This window comes from Athalia rosae, chromosome 5 (genome assembly GCF_917208135.1).
Source record: "Athalia rosae chromosome 5, iyAthRosa1.1, whole genome shotgun sequence".
NCBI lineage: Eukaryota > Metazoa > Arthropoda > Insecta > Hymenoptera > Athaliidae > Athalia > Athalia rosae.
In genome coordinates this window covers 4,041,527-4,067,046 of record NC_064030.1, presented here as the reverse complement: position 1 = coordinate 4,067,046, position 25,520 = coordinate 4,041,527, and the positions used below count along the sequence as shown (strand labels likewise).

The 25,520-nt window shown below is 35.6% G+C and overlaps 3 protein-coding genes across 9 annotated transcripts; 1 reads left to right on the top strand and 2 right to left on the bottom strand.

Moving 5' to 3' along the window:
• The first annotated feature begins 42 nt into the window (after positions 1-42).
• LOC105691041 (mitochondrial ornithine transporter 1) lies at positions 43-14,300 on the top strand. Of its 4 annotated transcripts, XM_048656227.1 has the most exons (6): positions 43-180; positions 8,115-8,238; positions 12,616-12,852; positions 13,168-13,331; positions 13,542-13,814; positions 13,910-14,300. In XM_048656227.1, the coding sequence occupies exons 3-6, from the start codon at positions 12,669-12,671 to the stop codon at positions 14,087-14,089; spliced, it is 801 nt and encodes a 266-aa protein (XP_048512184.1). In that variant the 5' UTR covers positions 43-180; positions 8,115-8,238; positions 12,616-12,668; the 3' UTR covers positions 14,090-14,300. The 4 variants fall into 4 exon arrangements, with proteins under 4 accessions (XP_048512184.1, XP_048512182.1, XP_048512185.1 ...); XM_048656225.1 differs by lacking the exons at positions 43-180; positions 8,115-8,238 and adding an exon at positions 9,818-10,069; XM_048656228.1 differs by lacking the exons at positions 43-180; positions 8,115-8,238 and adding an exon at positions 11,143-11,311.
• On the bottom strand, positions 201-10,990 carry LOC105690995 (putative uncharacterized protein DDB_G0282133). Of its 3 annotated transcripts, none has more exons than XM_012409225.4 (9): positions 10,652-10,990; positions 9,188-9,433; positions 8,722-8,887; positions 8,368-8,538; positions 8,108-8,236; positions 7,781-7,985; positions 7,186-7,588; positions 4,515-6,476; positions 201-4,411 (listed from the first exon to the last, which is right to left on the bottom strand). In XM_012409225.4, exons 2-9 carry the CDS (start codon positions 9,412-9,414, stop codon positions 4,015-4,017), a joined length of 3,660 nt encoding a protein of 1,219 aa, XP_012264648.2. In that variant the 5' UTR covers positions 9,415-9,433; positions 10,652-10,990; the 3' UTR covers positions 201-4,014. The 3 variants fall into 3 exon arrangements, with proteins under 3 accessions (XP_012264648.2, XP_012264661.2, XP_012264655.2); XM_012409238.4 differs by having other exon boundaries at positions 7,796-7,985; XM_012409232.4 differs by lacking the exon at positions 10,652-10,990 and adding an exon at positions 10,182-10,603.
• Positions 14,294-25,318, bottom strand: LOC105691028. Of its 2 annotated transcripts, XM_048656224.1 has the most exons (11): positions 25,078-25,318; positions 18,176-18,269; positions 17,895-18,093; positions 17,032-17,821; positions 15,910-16,970; positions 15,662-15,826; positions 15,437-15,592; positions 15,066-15,294; positions 14,897-14,989; positions 14,521-14,817; positions 14,294-14,431 (listed from the first exon to the last, which is right to left on the bottom strand). In XM_048656224.1, exons 5-11 carry the CDS (start codon positions 16,935-16,937, stop codon positions 14,360-14,362), a joined length of 2,040 nt encoding a protein of 679 aa, XP_048512181.1. In that variant the 5' UTR covers positions 16,938-16,970; positions 17,032-17,821; positions 17,895-18,093; positions 18,176-18,269; positions 25,078-25,318; the 3' UTR covers positions 14,294-14,359. The 2 variants fall into 2 exon arrangements, with proteins under 2 accessions (XP_048512181.1, XP_048512180.1); XM_048656223.1 differs by having other exon boundaries at positions 15,910-17,821.
• Positions 25,319-25,520: the final 202 nt, after the last annotated feature.

The window sequence follows — 25,520 nt, the reverse complement described above, 5'->3', positions numbered from 1 at the left end:
GGTGAATTACAAGTTTATAAATTTTTAAAAACTTAACGGTCGCATTCAAGTCATTTTCAAATTTCCCAATCAGTGGTGATTCAGACGAAGCACACGAAATTTATATTTTGTTAAAGTGATATAATTGAGACTGCAGATCCGCCTCGTGTACTTACTGGGGAAAAACGAGGATATTCCAAGGTAGTATATTATTTTGGAAATACATTCATGTCCTTTATTTGTAATTATCCGTAATGTCTAAGCAAACATTTCGAAGAATCATTTTTTTTCTTAAATACAGACCAAAAAATTAGAAATCAAGATGGACAGTAATCTAAGAGTCAATTTCTATTAGAGGTTGCTGATACGTTCTAAATCCAATTTATTTCCATTCGAATGATAATTAAAATGACAATTGAATGAAGTGTAAAAAAATAAAGTAGGTAACAACATTAATAAATTATTGGTTAGAATTTCGGTTAATGGCATCAGAGCCAAGGCTAAAACTCGCAGGGATGATGAACGACCATGATTGCAAGATAAAGATTTGAATTCATGTATCAAAATAATGATTATTCTGAATGTATTCATAACTATCCCAAGTGTTAATATATATTTTTGGACACGCTCTGAGAAAAAATTATTATGAAAAATGAGACCTTGGCAAAATGTTTCAATATTATCGTCATTTATAAACCAAAGTGAAGAAGGGTACATATCACAAATTCTTTGAGAGTCGACATAACAGTACACTCCCAGGAAACCCTACATTTAATTATTATTATATTTTTAGGTCTAATTTAATTTACAGCATTCATTACTTATTATAGTCAAATATATTCAATTGTTATACACACAACTGCAATAGAGGACTACCATATGCCAAGTTATACACCAAGTCTAGTTATGCAAATGTAGCTTCACGTATGCATCATTTACACAGTTATCCCTCAACTGAATGTTCAAGTTTGTATTCCATTACCTTAGCAATAAAGATATATTCAATTACACATCATCTTTATACTACTAATCAATTCATGGGATAGTGAAGTATTGAATATGATTTGGGAGAAAATAAGACATAGCAAATGTAAATATACACTCAAGTTGTATAAAATTGACACATGGTAGGCTTCCATTGTACGTGATATATTAAACAAACCAATAATTGGCATAAAGTAACATTATGCACCTGATAGATTACAAATTTCTATCACCACTGTAGTGTCTGAATGCGTTAATCGCACACTACAAATATTATATACCATTTTTAGCATTTGATATAAAATAATAAACAATGGAGTCTCACTGACAAGAGTATAGTCGTAGAATAATAGAGTGAATTATTTCTTACTATGTACTTATGTTGCTTTTTCAAGTGAATTTACGATTTCGTAGCAGCAATGGATGCTGATTCAAATTTAATAGCAAGATAAAATGAGCTTTCTTGGTGGTTCTCCCAACTCTACATATAAAACTCACAACACTAAGCTTCAAGCAATGAAAGCTATACAATGACTATCCAACAAATTTCAAAGTTTTATGCATTATCAGGCTTTTGCATGCTCATACAATTTTTTTCACAATGTATCAGCTCGTATACATTTATAAATTGGTTACTATGATATTTCAAATCATTCAGAATTTTTACATGGCTTCACACCATTCTGATTTTCTGGCTACCACATTTATACTATCAAAAAAAGTTTCTATTAACAATAATCGAAACAGATAGTCTATTATTTACGACATGATGAGCTTGTGATTTTTGTTGTGCGATGAACGTACATACATGTATTGAAATTTGAATCAGAATCATGTAATGGTGCATCCATAAATTTACGTCATTCGCATTATACATATACGATTGAAAGTAATGAGTCAAATTTGCAATTTTTGTAGTACACCTGCCGTAGGTAGGAATATTGAATATGTAAATGCTTGAGAGAATCCATCATAATAGCTCTGGATAGATATTTCATAATCCATTTTGGATTGATGCAAAATATAGAAGAGAGTTTATAATTGTCGTTATCCGTTTATTTTTAAGTTGTTGAATTGAATGAAAATAAATAATTAGGCAGAATAGCTCCTGAGTGTATTTTAGACAAGTTATCGTTAATTTTCTGTAATCCCCTGATAATACCTGAGAGCCAAGAATTTGTTTGTGAGCGATAAAATTTTAAATGGGATCAAGCGAACATTAGTTTATTTTGCGTAAACATTTATTTCCAAATAACATATTTCTGTTGCTCAATAATTTATATGTATATGACAAAGCAATACCTTTGATGGATACTCTATATAATTGCTAATTTCATTGTTCAAGCCAGCTGCAGATTAAAATTTGTCTGAACTAATAATGGGATGCATGTGTTGAGGCGCTGTATGACAATAGAATACAGAATACTGTTAATTATTTCATCAAATCTATTTACAATTCTTTTCTGATAATATGTCACATGTTATTGTTAATAATAATTAGGTAATAACCGCTAACTAATATTCATCTATTCATTTATTAATTTATAGTATAATTACTATTTATTATACATAGTAAGTGTATGGATTCTCTTCCTAGTCACTTGATAGACGTACACGAAGAGATTTAACAAGTGAATATGGAAAAATGACAAATAGCCTACATTAAACTGGGATTAAAATTCGAATCAATTTCATTCTACCCATATCAATGTGTGGATAAATCAAATTTTTGATACAGTGACAATGTTCATCAGCAGTTTGAAGTCGCGTAGAAAATTCATTGGCTTTTCGAACATAATCCCACCAACAGTTTGAATAAGTTATGAACACCGACTCAATAATTGAGTTATATTAATCACAAGGAGTCTCCAAAGATGATATACCTGGACAGTTTGAATTTAATACGATAACTAAAAATTGTTATGATAGTTCTTAAACAATCACCTGTTATTTATTGCATTCATATCTATGGTCACCATCAAACAAATAGAATTACCTACTTCATTTCAAAGGCTAGTTTAATTAATCATTAACAGGAAAAGGGGGATTTAGACTAAAAAATATACATCAAAGTTTTTCTCAGCTATCGTATTAAATTTAGTATCTTTTCAGTTAAAATGTACGTACCACAGGCATGAAAATATGATCAGAAAATATAAACAACTATATACCAGCTTAGACTTTCTACAATACATATCATCTAAGCTGAGCCAATTATCTCATACGTAAGGAAAAATTTACGATCAGACAGCGTCTCTTTATACACCTTTACAACATACCAATAATATATGTGTATAGAGTGTACTCATCGGACAATTGAAATCGGTTACCATGTATATTAGTAAGCAAGTAATATAGGATTAGATGCCGACGAAACTTCGATTGATAGTATCAACAAATATCAACTTCTCGTATCAGGATACACGAAATATTGATTGCCTGTAAGACATATACTCATGCAAGAATCACCTTTGAAATCCCTTTCAATCTATAATGAATGATACGAACGATTGAACACTGACATTTCTCAAATATAAAGATCTGTGCTCAAAACCCATAGGATCTGAACTGCCTTATACTTCGATTCCTACCTAATACGCGATCAACTCACCAACAGTGGACGCATTTAATACATCTTCATAAATAAACTTAATGATAATGGCAGTCGTAGGAGTATGACTTTTTAATAGCAATAGGGTAAGCTTCATTATTTTGAGGACAATTATAATTGACCTAATACTCTTGAAGATCGAATTTGTGTATCAGTTGCTAACTGCGAACTGGATATCTTTTTTACCGAATATAGTTAGAAGTTTTGAAGTAAAACATGAAAGAAAAGCTCCACGAGATTTTAACCCGTATAAATCCAAAGTCAATTTGGGAAAACAAGGGGGTGAAAAACGTCGTACAGATCCTAAATCGTCTTGGTTTGGGCACAGGCTTTAATTTAAAAATGTTTTTTACAGCTAAAAAAAATGATAATGATGATAATGAAACTAATATTCAATAATTAATAATAATAAACTAATTTTATATGCCAAGGCCTATCCGTTAAGAATGTGGTAGATCTATGGTGTGGCTTTCATTGCCAAAGATTAAACGTAATCGTTTCATAGGAGGTGGTGGAGGGTTCAAACTAAGCTCTCTTTTTTTATGCCGCCTTTCTCTGTCCCTCGTTTTGTGTTTTTTTCGACGCCTACCCTCCTCAACACCCTCCACCCTCAAAACTTCATACTCGGGTTCATAGCTATCTTCACTGAGACTGGTACCCGACTCGATAACATCGTCCAAAACGGGAGAACGTTTCATCCTTAGAGTGAGCTTGAGCCTTCCTCCTGTCCGTTCTGGAGTTGCAGGACAAACTTGGCAGTTTGAAGTAGTTGTAGACCATTGACAGTCTGGTAATGTTGTTGATTTTCTTGTGCTCTTATTTTCTTCTGTGGCCAGTCTAGAATCAGATATATAAAAAACCGACATATGGAATTGATCCACACACATTGTGACGAATTAGTTTTATTGTATAATTCTTAACGACGGTTGAAGCTTCTCACCTGTTGTGACTTCCACCAGCAGCCCTGGTGTTTGCCTGTGAATGAGTTTTTCCTTGCCAGTTTATTGGATTAGGTGGACCGTTTTTGCTGTGCGGCCAAGACTCCTCGGGTACTATTGCAGGGGGTTGTAGTTGGCTGAATTCTTCACTGATTTGTGGTAATTGCAACCGAGATTCCGGACTGACTGATTGTCTATCATTATGTCTGCTTCGCCGTATAGTAGAAACTTCAATGTTTTCCAAATTACTTTCTTTTTCATTGAACTCATATATATCACCCTGAATTCCTGAATCATCGTCAGCTACCCCAACAACAGGTACTGCTGCTGCTACAGTTCGCTGATAACCTCTGCGTTGACTTCTAGTTAGTCTTACATTGGTCTTGACTCCCTTACTTTTATTTCTTGGCACTGAAACCATCTGTTGCCCACTATCAGGAGAATCACCTTCAACACTAGATTCCACGGATGGTTCGGTAAGCCGCTTGTGACTTCTGCGGGATCTCAAAGTAATCTCTGAACTTTTAGAGCGTTTCTGAGCCAATCTTTTTATTGTTATATTGCGGCGATCTTCAGATTTCCTGAGATTCATGCCATGAGAATTGTTGGCAACTTCTTCCCTTCTTACAAGATTTTGATCCAAATTATCGTTCCTGATCTGTACGTCCTTTTCATCCATGTAATCGTCAGAGCTAACTTTTCCTGTAAAAATGTCAAGAGACTCGTGATGTTCCTGCTTTCTTGTTTCACAAATGCTATCATTATGCCGTCTCAAGTTTGGTGCTTGACACATCTTCTCCAAAATTATTCCATTTTGTTTTACATTAGAATCATCCCTCAGATTTTCACTATTCAGGTCAACGTTATTTGTCCCATGATTTTTAGAATTACTTAACGCCACATTACGTGCATCTTTAGACTCCTTGCACGTTTCCAAAGAATTATCGTTTGTGACATTAATTGTGCTGAACTTTTCTTCATATGAATGACACTTGTTCTGCATTACTTGATCAGCTTCACTATTCGATTCACTTATTTCACGAGATACCGAACTCGACCGGCTCGTTTCCCTGGAATTTCCGTTTTGCTGATTTTTCAGAGTCATCTGACAATCCATTATATGAGATTGGTCATCGTCAAGTACTTTGTAACCATTCTTAGTATTTTCTGATCCAATGTTTTCCGCTATGAGAGCTTCTCTGACATCTTCAGATTGTATCCCATTGAACTTATGAAGCCTGTCCTTGTTTCCATCTTGCAACTCAAACTTTTCCCGTTCTTTTTGCTCAAGTTCATCTTTTGTTTCAAGCGAAGCACTAGAATTTTCTGAAAATTCGTGTCTTTGATGGTCGGGAGCATGGAGATCACTTGTCAGTCGATTCTCAGCATTAGTAACATTTGAATCATCAAAACTTCCGTGACTACCGTCAGTCGTTTCATGTTTTGGTTGATTTGTCTCTAAAGAGTTGAGATTTGACAGGCAATTGCTCAAAATATTCGCACATTTTTGATGTCCTTCAAAAAAGACTTTTTTACGACTGATGCTATAAGGCTCTGCTTCTCGAGATTTATCTTGATTGTCTTTATCCATTGATGAAAGACCAGAACACTCAACAGATTCTCGAGAATTTTCGAATGCATGTAATCTCAGCAACCTGCATTGCAAATTCTTATTCAAGATGTTGGATGTTTTCGCGTCTTCTGTTACATGATTTTTCTGAGGATGAAGCCTCTGATTACTGTTGGAATTTTCGTTAAAAATATCCCCCCTCAGAACTTCTTCGGAATGGTCTTTCTGCAACCTCAATAGTACGTCGACATTGCCAATTAAAGCTTGGTCAGATTCATTCTTGCAATTACTGTTTTCATTTTCTTCTGGATTGTTGGTTGTCGCACTACTTGATCGTGAAGACCTGTCGTCCTCACTGGCTCTCGTTCTCTTTGTCTCGGTCCTTTTTTGAAGCCTGTAAGTCATTTGTGAATATTCGATTCTGTAGACGAACATCCAGAGTCCAGATTTCAAACAATCCGAAATCAAACTAACACAAAGAAATCCAACGTGCTGAGTGCTTGACTTAGTATAACAATGAACTCCAAAAAGAAATATCAACACAAACACAATGTATGCGACTTCACACTATCATTTTGATTATCAATTTCACACAATAAGCATGAATATTATGAAAGGCCCATGATTCATATATCAAGAAATTTATGCCACATCAAGATGTTGCATTCGTTAAACCACCCTGATCTTCATCTATCGTTCAAGTACCAAAATTGATTGATAGATTGATTGTTGTTTTATACGCGATATAAATTGAATATCTATAGAATAACTAGTATTCTATGAGATTTCAGATGCGAGTGAAACATGAAGAACGAACTATGTATTCATAGTATTCTTTCGAACTGTGGAATGTGTATGGTTTTTTACTATATTAAAGTGTTTCAAATGATTGTGACAATTGTCTTGAAGAACTCAAGATGATAGGTCGATGTCAAAGAGGGTAAAATGAAGAGTAATAATTTCATCATTAGTATTCCTGATATCGTACTTACCCTTTTGATCAGTATTCTACGCGGTCAATGGTCAAAATCAAATCACGTAACTACCATGCAACTGCGTTCAGTTTCAATTAAAGGAAATAAGTGACTTTTAACAAAGCATACCTGGAAGCTCTGAGGCTTGGACCATTTTTATTGTTGTTGTTGTTTTCTGTTCTCGCCGCCGATTGTTGTTTATTTCTGAGATTTCGTGGGCCTGTGAGATTGGAGGTAGAATGTTGTCGGACTGGTGGATTCTCGCCATTGTTATTGAGGTTGACGGGTTGCTGTGCAATATCTGAGAATTGACATCCCTGAGCGATCAATAATTCCGCATCATATTTTGTCAATCCTTTCCGCCGCAATTCTTTCATACTAAGAGACAGTGGTGCTACTGCAGCATTTCCCTCTACTATAGTATTTTTTTCCACTAATGGATTTTCTGTGGGCTGTTGTTTATTCACAGACGGTGGCTGTTGTCGATGTTTTGTACGATTGATACGGTTGTCGGTTTCGCGTAAACGGTACCCTGGAAGAACATTAAGGAAAAATTAGGAGTTAATCTTATACCAAGTTCGGAAAAGTAACATAAATACATAAATAATACGTAGTGATAATTTGCTATACAGGCAATTTCAACTCATGAAATATAATCTCATGTTCGTATTGTTTTGTTTTATGTATGTACGTATACTATTATAAGTCAATAAAAATTAAATACTTTTGCATGAATTACCAGAAGAAAGTTCTTCTCCTGGCTTTTGACTGGCAAATGCGCCTGTCCCTCGTCTTTCGCATGTCTCACACTCGCAATAACAATTGCCGTCCCCAAAAAAATCTTCGCCATAAAAACAAGTAATTTCTTCACCTACTTCTATATTGCGTAAAACTTTTACACAGGCAGTGTCTCGTTCAGTAGCAACAAACTAGAAATTGCATATGAAGGCCAATTTTAGAAGACATTCAGATTTTACATTGATGTGTCAAGTTTCAAATTTAACCAATGCTTGGAATATTAAAGTTAAAGGTTTTGTATTGTTCGTTTCACCTTGCAGTTCGCCCGACAATCGTGATTGATATACGCAGCAGGACCCAGCCAAAGCTGAGCACAGTTCTTTCTGCAGCTAAACATCACTGAGAAATCATTTTTGCCAGGGTGTAATAAAGCTGCTTCTTCCTGTAAGTATTATAGACTATGAATTGTTTCCCTCATCAGAAACTAATCAAGTATGCATACAATTCATTGCTTGCAGCATGGCAAAAAAAATCAATTGAATTGAATGTCAAAACATGGAAAGAGGTGGTAACCTTTTCACTGAGCTCTGCTATACAACCCACAAGACATGAAATCTTTTCATGTTTTAACCATCGACGAGTAGCACATATTTTTGCACCCTTCTGCCCCTCGAGCGAATACCTATAGCAGGGCTCAATCGCAAACCCTGAATTCTTGTCAAATACTCTTAGATACCGGTAAATCTGAAAACAGAATTCCATTAAACAAAACCAGTTGCACCCGCTCAAAAATTAAGAATTTGACCTTTTCTGAATCGGCCTGTAGAACTCATATCTCGTATAGATGGAACGACATCCATCAATTATATACACCTAAGAATCAATGAAAAATAGCAAATACAGGGGGAAGATTACATGCATACTCACATGTCTCTCTAAATTGATTTGCTGTTGTTTAGACTTTGTATGAGGTAATCTTGCGCCCCAATCACCTCCCATTAGTTTCTTGTATGATTTTTCATAATTTTGGGTTTGAATGAATTCTGTGATAATCTTGCGCAATTCATCTTTATTTGCCTTGAGAGGTCGGTATCTAAGATATAAAAAATTGAGTTTCAAGAAAACGGATTTAATTACTTGGTATATACAAACTTTTTTATATAAAACGAATTCAACCAAGTCTATAAAATCTGGCCCTACATAGTTATTTTTAATAAATTGTTATGCACTGTGATTGATGATCACTTATGCCCATGTCACATTCATTGTAATTTCCATATCTTAACAAACTTGAAACATAATCCCAGTTACTCTCATACCACATCCAAGATGTTGGCAATTACATGTACGAATAAACTTCAAGATGAGTACAGGATTATCCAGAAATTTATACCTGATATTCATCTTGTGCGTTGTGAAACCTAAGTAAGGATCGAGCACTAAAGAAGTAGCAAGGTCGTCATTGTCGGACAATTCCTTGGGTGTCATGCTTCCGCCAGCACCTCCACTCCCAGCATTGGGCTGCATTTTTGCCCCCACAGTTGCACCTACCCCTAATCTCCGCTCCTGCTTTCTCGCTACGCCTGCTGAGCCCTGAACTGATAAACTATCCACCACCATTCTGCGAGTCTTGATCTCACTAGAAAATAAAATGAATAACACAATAACTCATAGTACAGCAGCAATACATGAGCTGTGAAAACACAGCAAATTACTTGTTGATAGAGATAGAGATTGTCAAACTCAAACAAAGAATCACAAAATACAAACAATTTCATTGACAATTATATTGATGGTAGCTGTCACTGCGTATGAACAAAAACATTGGGATATTCTTGCACATATTTGGCATAATGTTGAAACAATAATGGCTAACGGGGTAACTGATTCATAGTTGACAGGCAAGAGCAATAGAACATGTAACAAGTCAGCATGGAATCAGAGGCCACAATAACGATATGAACTAAACACCAACAAAGTTAAATTACGGCAAATGTGAAAAAGAATTATAATAGTCCCATACAAAACAATGGAATTCCTTTACTCCTCAAACACTAATGCGAGAAGCTAAGGGAAGTAATAAGATAATGTTTGACTTGTTAATTTGTTGTAAGAAAAACATAGTCACAACTCAACATGGAAAGTAGTAGATCAAGTCAGCTGTCAAATATTATTCAGAGTATGAACCTATGCTGTGATAATTGGAAAATCTATAACAAGTGTAAAAGATGTGGTCTGAATCCCTTAACCATCGAGGATACAACCGCTAGTTTTGGTAGGTATAAAACAATAGAAAAATCACGGTGCACTACGTTCAGAAGTGAAGTTCTATTCAGGAATGGATAAAATATAATGATATTGTGACCACTGGAAAAATTCTCACATACCATTTTAAAATACACTTAAGAATATAACTTCACTGAGCTTATAAGTTTAGGATAATTCGATATACACACATAACACTCGCATTGATGATTGCAAAAATGTAATCAAATCAATTGATACTCATGTACAGGGTAAAAACTGTGGACGAACGTTGTTATAAAAGTAATACACATTGCGTTTAATAAAATAAATTCCATTCATTAATATGACATTGCATGATACAAAAACTAATTCTATAGGGAAGGAAAATCATATCGGTATGCCAGCTGATAGACAAGTATTTAATTTATGTAAAATTTGTGATATTTTGACAATTGACAAGGGGCACTGGTGACCATGCCCTAATGGCCGCAGACGAACCGAGTGCTACTCAAAATGCATTTACTGGGTTAATTATGAATTCAATTGTTCGGGTTTCAACGATGTTATAATTGTATGATAAAGCTTGATATCCAAATTAAAGTATAATTACCGTGAAATACCGCTCCTTATAGCAGAGATGTCGCATTTTATAAATATTTTCCGATATTTCGCAGCGCAGAGAAGACGCGTTCCGAGCTATCATGGCAGGTTGACCGCGATACGCACTTGGTAAAATTAAATAATTTCATAATTTTAACCCATCGAAAGGGCCCGTAAGGGGCAGTATATTGTTTGCAAAACTACGAAGTTTTTTTTAATTACGAATAAGCATACATTTTGTACTATATATTACGTGTAATATCGGTCAAACTCTTGTTTTGGAACTATAAAATATCGCGTATGCTTCTGTACTTGCCGAAGTATGCCGATCTAGGAATATTTACACTGATACCAATCGATACAAAGTTAAGGAAATTCGGCTGCGAGTTCCACTTTGCCGTACAAACCATATCACATTTGTTCTTACAGTTTTGATAAGATGAGACTGAGGTAATCAATTTTTGACAAGTCTTTCATTCAACTAATACGTTTTCAAATCATTTACAAGTATAATTTGGATGGATTAATAGTAGAATTCATCAACTGGTGCTGGTACTGCGTTGCTATGACTACCATTTAGCGTTCTTTGTGCAAATGTTACCTAGCAACGAAAGTAAGCGTCAAAATGAAGATGTTACACTAGTTCTTCCCTTTTGACGATTCATTATAGGTAAGTTCATTCAACGATTACGGTATAAGTGACTTGTAAACAATCTTTAGAGAATGATTGAAACCTTTATTTGGTTCAAGTGACAGAGAGAATGATTAACCTCAAGTATGAAAAATTAACCAACGAATCACTGATTTTAGTCAGGATTGATTCAGATTGTTCCTTAGCTCTAGGCGGGGCATGATCCTAATTTTGACACGCCCCTGAATCTTACGTATCAGTGATGAAACACATAACATCTGTTGGCATGCCCCAAGCCCCCAACATCTTTTATCAGCCAGCCGATGGCCAAGCGGCGTTTTCTGAGACATTTACGTATCTCTTCTTGATTGATGGATACGTTGCGGAGAAAAGCGATTTAACGATGCGATACACTATTTAAGAGTCAGTAGGGAATCGTTCTTGAAAACGAAAGGTTCGCTCTCTATGAAGAGGACCGTACTTTCTACTTTCTGAAATCAGAACTTTTGGTTATAAAAAGCAGACCGTGAATTCGAGGGTGAAGGTTAGAATAATTCGTAAGAGGCAAGGAAGAACACACAGGACCAATTAAAAACAAATCCTCATCCGATCGACACGTGTCATCGAAGCGTTCTAGATTTAATTGAGCTTGAGCGATAGTGAAGAGTTTTAGTTCCAAACTAGTTAAGCAAAAATGGAACTGGAACAAATGGAAGTGATCGCAGATACGACTAGAAATTTGAAAGCCGGAATCATCGACTTTACGGCTGGTTCCCTTGGTGAGAATATATTTCAATCGTAAAAGATGTAGGTCTACGTTTTGTTTATGCGTTTTCTTACGAAATTTACTATCAATGTATTTTGTAATGTCTTGGAGACCTTCGTGTTTATCAGTTTAATAGAAATCACTTTTTCATGACATGCTGTTTACGCATAAACTTTGCAATTTCCCTCGCGAAAATGTACGAAATATTTTCAAATATTTAATCATGGTAATTTATCACACTTCATCAAATTTTTTGCTGTGAATTTGATAGTGGCTATTCTGCAGCAAGAACCTGCATCATAATTAAATCTTTTGTGAATCTACGAACTTTGTACTTAATTCAATATTAGCATAAATATGTTGAACATATTAGCCCCTCAGTTGACATAACATGAGACAGTTTTAACTCCCAAAGTCCAAAACAGTTTGTCTTGTTAGTCAAACATTCCATCTATCCTGTTTATAGCTTCTCAGAAAATCAAACTGTTGCAATCTTATTATCATCGGTGCTATCACGTTCTTGTTGACTATTTTTCATATGCCAAGTAACTGAATAAATTATTGCAATCATAATTAGGTGGGGTGGCTTTGGTCTATGTCGGTCAACCACTGGATACAGTAAAAGTCAAAATGCAAACATTTCCCCAACTTTATAAAGGGATGGTAGACTGCTTTATGACAACATTAAGACAAGATGGTATAATCAGGGGCCTGTATGCTGGAACCCTTCCTGCAGTTGCAGCTAATGTAGCTGAAAATTCTGTATTATTTGCTGCTTACGGACTATGTCAAAAAACAATAGCTAAACTGTCAGGTAAGATGGGCATATACATGAAGGAATTTTTTGCATCTCAAGTTAAATTGTCAAGTGTGACTCCCTGCAAGTAGATTTCAATACAAGTATATATAATCAGCAATATTGGTCTAGTGGTAAGACTGATTAAAAAAATTCGACTTCTTCCCTTTCATATGAATTAAGATTAAAGCAACGCGCACTTTTGTTACCTTACTGATTTTGATTTTAATAATCAGTCATTCAAGCTCTCAGTTCATTCATGATATGTTAAACCCAACTATCAATGGGTGTATTTTGTTCAACTCACTCCATTTTACTTCACATTCACAACAGGTGTTCAAAAGGTGGAAGATTTGAGTTCACTGGGAAATGCAGGGGCTGGTTTTTTTGCAGCTTTTTTCTCATCCCTATCTCTGTGTCCCACAGAATTAATTAAGTGTCAATTACAAGCCATGAGAGAAGTCAGCACACAAAAGGCAGCTCCAGGTGAACGTGTTGTATGTAGAAATAACACAGAAATATATGTCATGAAGATACTGATGGATAATTGAAAATTATTCGAAAATGGAGCTTTGTTGTATATCAATAATGCGGAGATTCAAGAATATTAGAGATTGCGTTTGAAAATATAGCTCGCCTAATGACTGATAAAGGTTTCTGAGTAGGTGTGATAGATCATATAGAAAATAACACACCTGTACTTTCAGAATTTTATTGGACCTTGGCAACTAACGAAACGAATTATCCGTGCGGAAGGGCCAGCTGGTTTATTCAGGGGTCTTTTATCAACCATAGCTAGAGAGATGCCAGGGTACTTTTTCTTTTTTGGTGGTTACGAAGCAACCCGCGAATTGTTGGCAAAACCAGGTCAAAATAAGGAAGATATCGGCTGGCTAAATACAATGATAGCAGGAGCTGCTGGAGGTGCACTTTTCTGGCTCGTTATATTCCCAGCTGATGTAATCAAGAGTAGAATACAGGTTTGTGTAAAGATTACAATTATTTCATTATCTTTCAGTTAGTCTCCTAAAATTCTTTCTTGCCCAAGTCTCCTACCTCTATTTTCATCGAATAGGTTCAAGATCTGAGACAGCCAGCCTACATTATTCTCAGAGATGTTGCACGAAATGAAGGCATTGGTGCATTATATAATGGTTTGAAGCCAACACTGATCAGAACGGTTCCTGCCACATCAACACTATTTTTGACTTACGAATATTCCAAAAAGTTGATGCAAAGCTACTTTGATGATTGAAGGTAATTATTAGAAATTGAATCTACTAGCACCACTTTTACCTTGTTGCTGCTCAAAAACCTATGTGAGTAAAAAAATATCCAAGTTTGCAAAAAGAATCGCATTTTCTATCAGAGGCCGAGCATTGCGTTACTTACGCGTGTTTTGTCGATATTTGTTGTTTATCTGTACGGTTAGATTCGAAATAAAATAACTCGTTTATAATTTGAAATTCGTAAAGGTGTTTTTTAACTCAAACAAATAATATATTTTACATAAATTCAATTATTATCATCCAAAGATCTTATCTTTTAAATATTGGATCTTGTACTCTTTGTTTCCTTGCCACTCGTACCACGGTATCTGTAAAGATGAAAATACACTGATCTGAATCATAGTGCTCCTATGCCGCACCTTGGTGCAAAAATGAAATATCCGTCGAAGAAACGTACCACTATAGGTGTGTAGCCTATTTGTCTCAACTGTCTAATTCTCATAGCATCCTTGCCTAACAGCAGTCGAGTGTCCCTAATGTAGCAATTCACACCACATGGGATAACTGCCAGTAATTGAGTCCCTTCAGGCAAATTGCTGGGCACTCGCTTTATTTCTCCCAACTCCATTTCAGGCAGTATCGATTTTACTGGTATTGGAGTTTTGTTTTTATCCAAACAAATTACTATATCGAATAGTCTATGATGCGGTAATAAAATTTCCGTGTGTATCAAATCACAGCCATCTAGGACGTCCTAGAAATGAGTTAATTGATAAGCAGAATTTTCTCAAGCATAACGAAACGTAAAAATGTTACGTGTAATTCTGAAGAACCTTCAAAGTATCCATAATGCTTGAAATGAAGTTAATTTTAGAATTTGCTGCATTATTGCTGTCCTGCGATTTCGGTATTGGCAACGCGTTTTTCTGCAAAAGTAATGATGTTTTTCATAACTCATTCTCAATCACCTATAACCTTAGGGCATATTTCACTTTCTCACACCTTTGCTATAATTGCTCGTTGCTTGGCAGTGAGCCTTGGTCCTGTGTAGTCCGGGACTTCGACTTCGACATTCAAATCAATGGCCAATATCGGATGGATAACAGGCCATGCGTTTGGCCCATAAGTAGTATGGATCTTTTGAGGGTCTAGGACCATGGCTATCAGATCTTTTGGATAAACATTCGCAATACTAAGATAGTGCAGGCAATTTGCCAGGGACCGTGGAAATCTATGTAATTTACAAACATGCTAATTACCGGTTCATGATTTCATGCTTAACATGTGAGAAATTTTCATGTATAAGAGAAGTCTCAGCATGTTAAAGAAAAAATGTAGATTGTTTTAGATCACTCTATTCAAATTAAACGCACTCTGTTAAGCTCTGTGCACGTTCCACAGATCTCAGTTCTTGTACAACCGTTTCAAATATATTTGGTTGTATGTTGGGGGTGAAATTGAAGGTAGTAAGTGCCATCACCAAGCGCTCCAGATCCTTCAATCTGGCATGTTCAATGTTTTTGTGGAATCTAGAATCAATTCAAAAATAATTTCTGAATTAAAAGTTCTGAATCAGACAAGAATATTTCTGGTCTTACCTCAATGTAATTATATTGATTAATTCTTCATGAAACAATCGTGTTCTAACCATAAGTGCAAGAATGTGCACTAAAGCCTTTATGGAAAGTGTTGGTATGCGTGGTAACGTAGAAACAAGCAGTTCCCATATAATATTAGCATCGTCTGGTAGCTGGTGTGAGTATCTGAGGTTTGAAAAGATTAGAATAATCACTAAATGCCAACTATTACTCTGGTGATGCAGAGATAAAAATAATAGCACACTCACCTTATTATTTTCATTAAACTTGCCAAACTTATTTCATGAATAGTATCAATATTTAGGATAGTTCGTTGGATAATTTTAGATAATAACATTGGATTCCTGAATGGAGTTTGGCTCTTGAAAAAGCCCATCGATATAATGGCAATTTCATCTAAATCTAGATCATCAATTATTTGTTCCAAGCGATACTCTATGTTATACAAGTTCGAGGGTCGCGTACGACTGACATTAATACAAAACATGAATTGTATCAGATTTGCTGTTGTCAGATGTTTAGGTCTTCGTCCCATTTTTGTGATAACAAATGAGCAAAAATCGCTGTACTTAGGTAACCCTAACATGTACCAATGGTCAAACACTAGTAGAAGATCTTCCCAACTTGCTGTGGCAGCTCGTTTGAGACATTCTGCATCTAAAGCCGTATATAATGACTTAAAACTTTTGTCATGCCTAGTATGCTTCAAGGGCCACATACAGAGGGATCGAATAATGTCGTTAATTTCAGAGTCTGTGAACTTTGGAACATTTGCGATCAGGTACTTGAGAAATTTTTCGTACTTTGGATCCAACAAACACTCTCCATTTCTCGCTGCGTAATGGGACACAATTTTGAAGGCTTCAACTATCTCCGGTATTGGTACATTCTTCCAAACTTTATTCAGATAAGAATTAACTTCATCCTCATGTATCTCTCTAGTACAAACCGGTAAACCGTGTGCAAGAGTTTTCCAATAAATTTCTTTACTCTCTAGCACAGAGTGCGCGAATAGATTTTCCTTACCATGGATAGCTAGAGAATGAGGTATTTCATATTCAACAACTTGCGGTAGACTTGTATATCTTCTGTTCTCATTGATTACGTAACCAGATTTCATGACATATTGAATACATGCTTGTTTATCACAGCAACGTAAAAACGATATCGCTCTTGGTGCTGTATTGTTGCTACCTTTGTTTATCTGACTTTTACCCACATGGTGTTGGAACAAGTTCACAAGATGTCTGTGACGTCTGGCAATAATATTGAACATGATTCTTCCGAATCATAAATAGCCGCTTATAAACTACAAGAAAAATTCACTTAGAACAAGCACAACTTGAAATTGAGAGCACATTTATTCATACTTTTGATTTACACCCGTTAGGTTAAACCGTGCTGGTGAACCACTGGTAGTGTCTGCCAGTGTCTACATCGTGTGGTGAGCTATCTGAATGAAATCGCTTGAATGTTCGATAGAAGCTCGAATCTCGAATACATTTGACATTTACATTTGACATCTAGCCAAATGCGCGTATGCAATGCGCATCCACGTGCAATTTGAACCACGTGCTCGAATGTTATGACGTCAGCGCTCTTTTGAATACTCAAGAATTTTTAGCAATAATACGATATGAAAATGAATAACACCCTTTATTTGCTGCAATTTCAATTCGCACAATTGACGATAGTAATACTAGTGCACTTAGGGTGTAATCAAATTTTTTTGCACGTTTTACGTTGATGTCACAAATGCGTTATATAATTTGGCATTGAACGTATATGAATAATACCGCACGATAACATAATCATAGGTACATTTACAAAGATGCGAATGAAAATTTAAAATAAATCATAACCATTTAGTTCATACTGGGTACAATGTTTTTATATAATGCATATATATATATATATTCTCTTACATTCATTTCTTTGGGAAAGCTGTCACATAAGTTGGTTCTTACATATATACAAGAATTGTTGATTTCTCCAAAATGATAGAATAAAAGTTTACAGAATTTCAACACAATAAAATTAATAATCTTCGTCGGCAACGTTGTTTATTTGTGGATTTCCCACAACCCATTGTTGCCTGTTGCCATCATTTTTCTCGAGGTGAGCGAGATACCACTCGTACATTGCGTCGGGGTTCAGACCCTGAAAGTATATTTGAATACACAAGTTATTCAATTTCGAGTCTTAAGCATAAAGAATATTTAATTATAGTTACCCTGTCAAGCAGAGCGGTCCATAGTTTCGACTTTTCATAATTGTTGCTGACACCATTACGAGATCGAGATGAGTGAGAAGATTTTTTCGAATTGTCGGTCATACCAAATAGATCTTCGAGTCTTTGTGTGTTGCGATAGTTGGTTGAGTCCGTCCTCTTCGTTTGAGACCCTCGGCAATCAGGATGATAAATGTATACCCTGAGCATATAAAAAAATAGAATATCAATAATTCGCAAACTTTCGACAAACTGCGTAAGATTTATAGACTATTTCAACCCACTCGCAGTCAACGTAGTCAAATGCTTGCAATGTGCTCAGTGAATAGCAGAAAAAGAATCCAACGACGATCGCGCATCTTTGAAAGGTCATGGCTTCTGAAAAAATAAGAAAAACAAAATTAACAACTACACTCAAATGAAATAAAATAAGTTCTATCCCTTTTTACTTATAAGTTGACCAAAATTTGATACACCGCCAGAAACCTGCTCGACTGCAGTATGCATTCGTTACAAGAATTTTGTGCTGGTTTAAAAAGTAAAAACAAAATATATAGAATTTACGATTTCAGACTCGTTGTCGCCTTTTCCGTTCGACAAACATGACACGATTTTAACCCGCGTTTCACCCTCAAAATATCGCTATATGTATATCTGCGATGAAGATTCGATATCCTGTATCCACTGCGGATGTGTATAGATATAGGACAATTTTCTGACATATGATATTCCGTGAATTTAAGTAAAAGTACGAGGAAAGAAATGTCATCATCTAAACTGAGTTTCGATTCTTCGAATCTGAACGGAGAAATTTCGCAAGTCTTTTTTCCAAATGTTTTATGGCTTTGTCTCGAAACCCTTATATAGCATCGAAGTCCAATCGTGGCGTACAAACTAGCGCGGGGAGCAGTTGGTTTTATCTTCAACAATTCGATTCCAATTCTTTTCTCTAACTACGTTTGGTGTACATTTATCGAGTGCTGCTGTTTGTGATATTATGAGCTGAGATAAATCAGGTGTACCGGTGAATCGATTACCTAGAAAGAATTTTCAAAGCGGTCTTCGAACTGCGAGAAATGAAAAAGTCTTTCACCCAGAAATCGATTCATTAGCATCTCGAAATAATTTCTGATCCTCAAAGTTCAGCCAAAATAATAATCCCGATTAAATCACTGTAAGGGACATCCGCGAAGTAGTTGAACAGCAAATCACCTCTGCTGAGCCTATAAGTTTAATAATTTTCATTAGCCGTATCAAGCGATGTAGTTATACACGATATAGTTATTGGCGTTGATACTTTAATCAAACGCAATAAGGATTATCAGTTGAGCTTTTATAATTAAGTCCGTGGGACAATTTACAGGTGAAAATCTCGCGAGGGCGAAACACGCGAGGGATATTGATGATGGGCGTCAGTTTACAACGACAACCAATTATATACGTGCGTCTAAGATTATCAATTCTCCAAGTAGCCCGATAACTGACGGAGATGTTACCCCTGCGAAATTCGTCCTTTCATCGCGGAAGTGCCATAAATTATTTTCAGATATTTTCAATGTAGTGTATTTAGAATCTGTCGATTTTCTTACATTCATTCTGATTCAAACGACGCTGCTTATTGTAAGAGATCAAATGAAAGAAAATTTTCAATGAAGCTGCCAATGGTCCTAAGTGTCAAACGGATTCGGCGATAAATTATATCTCAAACGAATAATGTGTCCTGCACAATCATCGCGGCAACCTGTAATATAATGAACTTGAATTTAATCCAAAAATCTAACACGTAACGTGTACACCGATACAGGATATAAAAAGTTTACGTTGGAAAGTGATGTGATTTTCCTCTTATTCCACAGATCAGGATGAAGCTATTATAAAACCCAAAGGGAGTTTCTTTTTCAGAAGAAAAATAGATAAATCCATCTAAAACCTACCAACTACTGAAATGTTCACAAAAGCAGTGCTCTTCATTCTCTATACATGAGCGGGTTTATTTGTACAGATACTTATACTGTTTGTTCCTCATAAATATTTCTCTCGGGCTTTGATCTACATTTCTGTATAACGATACTTGACAATCAAAAGCTCGAAAATAAGTCACCGTGACACATGTTCTTTTTCGTTATGTTTTCAATCATATATTTCTTGTAGCTCATTATTAGATCACCATTTTATTTGAAAATTGTATTTATTCTCATTGCTTTAACAATTCTTGACGTAAAGGAGCGCGGTTTCATATAAGTATTCGATTCAATAGAGTTTGAAAACTATTCCTTAAAACCTGAATACTTCCTGCCGGGTTTAAAGTTATTTTCGCTTGTTCCTTTTATTTTATTTTTTATTTTCGCCTGTTTTTTCTTATCCAATATCTTGGAAGAACCCGAAACTTTAGCTCGTGGTAAGATCCAGCGGACCATAAGATCGAATACATATCGTGACAGGCTGTAAGTATGCTATACGTAGGAGGCAAACACATAGCTTTGGAGAATGAAAAATAGCTAAAAGTCTTCGTCTATTCGAAGACTCCACGCGGAATTTGAAACATGAGCAATGACGTATGCGTTACCCATATACCACGGTTATCATTTGTATCGTCCAATCTGTTATCGCAAATCACAACTTTGGATAATTTTTTCTTGTTATTTTTTTGTCCAAGCTATGAATCAAGATTTCCAACTATCCAAAAGGCTGTTCTCTCGCTATCCGAATGAATGTAAAATTGTATTAAAAAAGATAAGACGTGAATTTAAACAGTAATTTTGAAAACGAATCGGATTACGAAGAATCAGATTCACGGATCACGTAAATCTGTGAAATGAGAGCGTACATCTAAAAGTTTGGAATCAACGAAGAGCATCTTGAGCTTTATATATTTGTTGCTGTCCAACTTGAGGACAAAAGTAGGAGTTTGGAATTGTAGTGCACTTGAGAAACTGTACTGCGTACGCGTGTAACTCTTTGAACTGTACCAAAAATCTGTCTGGAATTTGTGAGTAATCAGACAAATTGAAGCCTGTGCATTCAGAATTTTTCTATTTCAACTTCTAGCATCGTTCAAAATCGTCACTGTGTTTTTCTAGGATAAGACGGGCGCGTTAAGCTAACATCCTTAAAATGATGGGTCCTCATTTTCAGAATAATTAAAATAGGCCAAGTCATGAGCCGCATAATTACATGTAAGTGAGTAATTTGGCAAGTTTAGTAGTTTGTCGCTAATTAGATACCCAAAGATTAAATCTAACGAAGTTTTTGAAGAACAATATTCACGCTCGTTCGTACATATTATGACGTACAATAGCATATGTATCAACTTTTGTACCGGCGAAAAAAAAATGAAAAATTACCCGGCAGGGACCCCGATGCATAATTTTCAGAAAATGTAACGTCGATGCGTTCGTTATTATTTATTACAAAGGACTCCGAAATCAGCCAATTTAAAACGCGATTGTCATCGGGTGCAGTGTAATACATATGAAATATTTCCCACGGTCCGGTAACGAATGAAACAGCCAGACAAATAGACTGCAGACTTTTATGGTTCACATCAAGATAGCGCAATTCAGTTCCCAAGGGGGTTAATTGGCCTTTCTACAGTTTTATAAGCGATGTATATCGCCACGTATAGGCGGTATTCGATAGACTTTGACTTTGAATTTCCTCTTGGTATACATATATTTTTTCAATTATTCAATTTCCTTACTTCTTCAATAACGTTCCAACTAATTAATTATCTCTTTTTCTCTCTTCGACGATAAATCGGCTAATAGGATTTTCCACCAGATTTTTAAACTCCAAACCAATTGTCTTGCGGTATCAGGTACTAAACAGGCGTGTTAAGAACACGGTTATTTTTAAACAGTGTTTAAAAATAATTGAATAATGTAACGACACGCGGAATTTATAACCTGAGGTATTCCGTTAAGAGTTGATTTAATCCGGTGCTACTCGATCCGCGGGAGTGCCTGTGGAATTTATATTAAAGTACAGGACATTTTATTTAACGATAAAAAAGTGACGCGTGTAATCGACCTGCGGGCTAATTTCACCGCACAAATTTGAGGACTTTGATAATTGACTATGATTTCATCATCGATTAATAGGAATCGATGCTGCAAATTTTCGTGGCTATTCCAATGTGAAATTTACGAGACGTGTTAGAAGAACAGAAAAACCTTTTCGTTTGATTATATATTCTGGCAGCGCGAGCTACGCGAAACACACTATATTTTATTGTAGAATATCGTAGCTCACGTGACTTTTACTTGAATTTTTAAACAAGTCAAAAGTTATGACCACGACGATCGCCCTAGTTTTTATCTTTTCCTACGTACATCTAGGTATGTGAAAATAAATGAATGAAACAATATAGAATATGAAAATAACTCGTGCAGGTGGAACTTCCTTTTCAACAATCACGAGCAATTAAAGTAGGCACGCTAATATAGTTGATGATTTCGATGAATTTTAAGCAGCTTTAATTTCCTTACAGGTAATAATTATTGAGCTTGTGATGATCAATCGTCGATAAAGTGCAGCATTAGAAATTTTAGAGAATGATATAAAAAGTAGAAACGTAGGTGTTAAGGGAGTTCTTAAAGGTTTAAGAAGTGAACGTAGGCATGCATGTAATCTATTATACAATAACGTTTTAAAAGTGCCTCTGGCCCGAAATATTTATACCCAGTCGAAGCTAAAGTTCCGTAAGAAACTGACAAACTCGAAAAACTTGGCCCTTTTTCACAAAGTTTTCTTTGCTTCGGATTAGCCCGAGGGCTAAAGCTTCCTAGATTCCTAACTTGTGTAAATTTAATTGACCACGAGGAGTCGCCTTTGAATTTCAAATCTGTATAAGATCCCTATTGCTATTCGTACAAGTTTACATTTAATTTCCGTTTTATCTTCACTTCTTTCTCTCCTTTTCTCTACCCCTTCTACACCTATCACACGTCAAGAGTTCACGACCGTTTTACGAGGAGACTGTAAAATTCATAGATAAATTTATAAATCGCGTGCCACTTGATTAGCTAATTGTTCATCCAATATCCAAGTGGATTTGTAAATCAGTTCCAGGAAATTCTTACGCTATGATAATCACAGTGCAGCGAAATTGAGCGTAATTATTCGAATGTGAATTTCTTACAATTAGAGACTGATTTACTTATAGTATCGTACAATATGGGCGAAGGGTTATTTTTAAAGTGAATAACACAAGGTGTACTTGCCTCCAGTATAAAGTAGATAATCACATTTTATCGATAAGATTACCTCAAATTATACGAACAAAAAGTTTGGCTATTAATTTCCGCCTTGAAAGTTGGCTAAAAATTAAACAGGGATGCGAAAATGGCGGTTTACATTTTAGGAACGCGGTTCTTATAAATTGAATCGCAAAATTAGCATTTGAATTCAGGGTGAGACTCTGGAATTCTTTTCATTAAACACAAACATTAGAGAAAATTCAATAATCGACCAATACTACTTGTATTTTTCATCTAGTCCGTGATTGGAAAATCTTTTTATGCAAAATTTATTATCTAACTGAAAAGCGCGAATGTTCGATCGAGAGAAAAGCGAGTGTGCTTATATAATTCGCGTACCCATTGCACGTACGTTACAACAATCTCGGAATTTTATGAGAAATTATTTTCAGAACATCATCAGATTCAATCGACTCGAAATTGCGAGAATGTTTTACGCTGTATAAGGAACTGAAGTAAATCAAAGGTAAGGTGATAAACCAATGTAAAAATAATGATACGTTCTACCTTTTGAGGAATTTCGACACACGTGTGACAAAAAAAAAAAAACAACTATACATCGTACTTTCTAATGCAAAGCTCGATATTAATTCTGGCTCCACGTGTACAAAGGTTTGAAAAAATTTCATTAAAAATCCTTTCGAAAATTTTTCCCATGATTTTTACGCGCAGGTATAGAGAAAATATGATTGTATCACAACCTTTGACGAAGGGCTCGACACCACATCCATATGCACATCGAAACTCCTTTTCGTTACCGGGAATTACCCTTAAATTTGCATAGATTATAGCCGAGTATACCTATATGCACCATATGTATTGGCGTGCATCCTAACATTCGAAATAAAATCAAAAGGACGATCAATAATTTGGATCATTGGTCATCTCCCTTTCTGGATATAGTGAAACCATGTGAAATTATAAAATTGTACAGGAGCAAAAAAAAAAAACATAACGCGAGGAGAATTATTTATTTATCTTTTTCCTGCTGCTCTTTTAACATTCTTCTATTTACTGCGACAGAAATGTACGTACGTACGTACGTACGTAACATGTCCGCATGAATGAAACAGTGAATCCGCGTAGAGTTCCTCGTAAAACGTAACGGGCTGGCGTCTCTCGTTGGAAGAAGATAGAAAACGGGGAGAAAAAGTGGATGTGGGGCGCCACGGCGTCTTCGTGTCTGCATCGAAAAAGCAACCCAATCCGGCGTGGTCACCGTGCGACCGTTTTATTTTTAACACCAAAATTTATATGATCGATACACGTCCCACATTTTTGCTCGTCTATCAATCGATCGAACGATCGATACGTTTTACTAAAAAGTCATTTCCGATTTCGCTTTTGATTTATTTTTCTAATTCAAATTTTTTTCTTTTCAATCGCGGTATAATCCGCACGCGTACTTGTCATCTTCAACGATATTTGAATAACATTATAAACAGATTCAAGAATGAAAAACTTAAATTCCACCCAGGTATGAACATAGCGTAATTATGATATAATAGCGAACTCGTCAACTTTCAAAGTTTTACTCGCTCCATCAGGAAACGTTGAATATATATACAAGATAATTTTATTCATGCAAAACTGTTATACCTTTATCGTTGTTGTATCGTTATAAAATTAGGCTACTCCTTGAAGTGTAATACCTATTCTACTTCGATGCATCGCGGGATTAAAATTCATCAACGTAATTATTTCAGTCTCCACCCTGCCCCATCCCTGCCCGGCAGTCCGCAAAACTTGCTTCTGTTAACCAATCGACTAGAAACTTGATCAGAAATTATTTCTTCTATGACAACTATTTAGAAAATAATCAGTTTATGCAGTAACCTACGCAAATATTAAAAGAAATCACGCCCAAAAAAAAAAAAAAACCAAAAAAAAAAAAAATATTCGAAAAATTCATAAAATAAATAACTTACTTCGTTACCGAAAGAGTCTTCGCTCTGATCAATGAAACTAGTGCGGCACTGCAAACTTCTCCGTGCACAGATGATGGTTTTTTTTTTTTTGTTTGGTCGTACGATTTGAAGATTATGGTATTTTAGTTTCTACTGTATTTCTATTGTTTGAATTGAGATGAACGTTGCACTCTATTTACTGGAGATAACCCAAAACCTACTCGAAGTTTGGAGATCGGAGAGCGAATGATTGGTAGAGCTTGCGCGACTCCATTTATATACACCAACCCCCTTCTTCGCGCTGTTTCCGTTGTCTTTCGTGCGCTAGTGACGTCACTTACATACCCCCCACGATGAAGTCATGAAAAAAAAAAAAGAGAAATAAAAAAAACTTGTAAATCCAGAGAAATCGTAAACTATAATTTTCCGAACTGTTAGCAGAAATTTTTTTTTACCTACAGCTT